This window comes from Ceratina calcarata, unplaced genomic scaffold, assembly GCF_001652005.2.
Source record: "Ceratina calcarata isolate Rehan_Ccalc_2016 unplaced genomic scaffold, ASM165200v1 scaffold1946, whole genome shotgun sequence".
Taxonomy (NCBI): Eukaryota; Metazoa; Arthropoda; class Insecta; order Hymenoptera; family Apidae; genus Ceratina; species Ceratina calcarata.
Genome location: NW_017141008.1, coordinates 1 through 726, shown reverse-complemented (window position 1 = coordinate 726; position 726 = coordinate 1). Strand labels below are relative to the sequence as shown.

The following is a 726-nucleotide window of genomic DNA, read 5'->3' as shown; positions in this document are numbered from 1 at the left end:
AAGGATTATCGTTTTCCTACAACAGGAACTGAAAAATTGGCTGGACTCAGCGGACCACGGATTAGTATACTTTACGTTAGGCTCGTTGATGGCCATTGAAACCCTACCAAGGGAGGCCCTGCTAGCGTTTTACGCATCGTTCGCAAAAATCGCACCGGTTAAGGTCCTAATGAAATGTTCGAACACTACCAAACTGCCTCCCGGTTTACCGAGCAACGTGATGACGCTACCCTGGATCCAACAGATTGCTGTATTGAGTAAGCGAAACAACATTCCTACGTATTCTAAAATTCCCAGTTTGCGAGCAGAGAAGTTTTTAAACTATTTCTACATGATGCTCCTTAAAATTCAAATTTCTTGGAGCGACTCTCCTTGCACGTCTCAGGAAATTAAATGAAATGTCATCGCGAGATGGCTTGAAGTGCCAGTGTGTAATTTGCCGGATCAAACTGGGCGGAATTAAAGAATAGTCCGACGTATTTCTCGCAGGGCATAAAAATACACGGGTGTTCATAACGCACGGCGGCCTTATGGGAACCCAGGAGGCGTTTTACTACGGAATTCCCATGATAGGGATACCTGTGTTCGCGGACCAGATAAAGAACGTAAGGATATTGGTGAACAAAAATATGGCCTGCATGTTGAACCCCGATAACATCAATGAAGAAACCGTGGACGCAGCCTTGAACGCTCTTCTCAAGGATCCCAAATACAGGTGACGATTCT

At 45.2% G+C, this 726-nt stretch overlaps 1 protein-coding gene across 1 annotated transcript; it reads left to right on the top strand.

The window, feature by feature from the left end:
* The first annotated feature begins 8 nt into the window (after positions 1–8).
* Positions 9–720, top strand: LOC108622003 (UDP-glucuronosyltransferase 2A1-like). Its single transcript, XM_018019634.2, has 2 exons — positions 9–257; positions 490–720. The coding sequence occupies exons 1-2, from the start codon at positions 89–91 to the stop codon at positions 717–719; spliced, it is 399 nt and encodes a 132-aa protein (XP_017875123.2). The 5' UTR covers positions 9–88; the 3' UTR covers position 720.
* Positions 721–726: the final 6 nt, after the last annotated feature.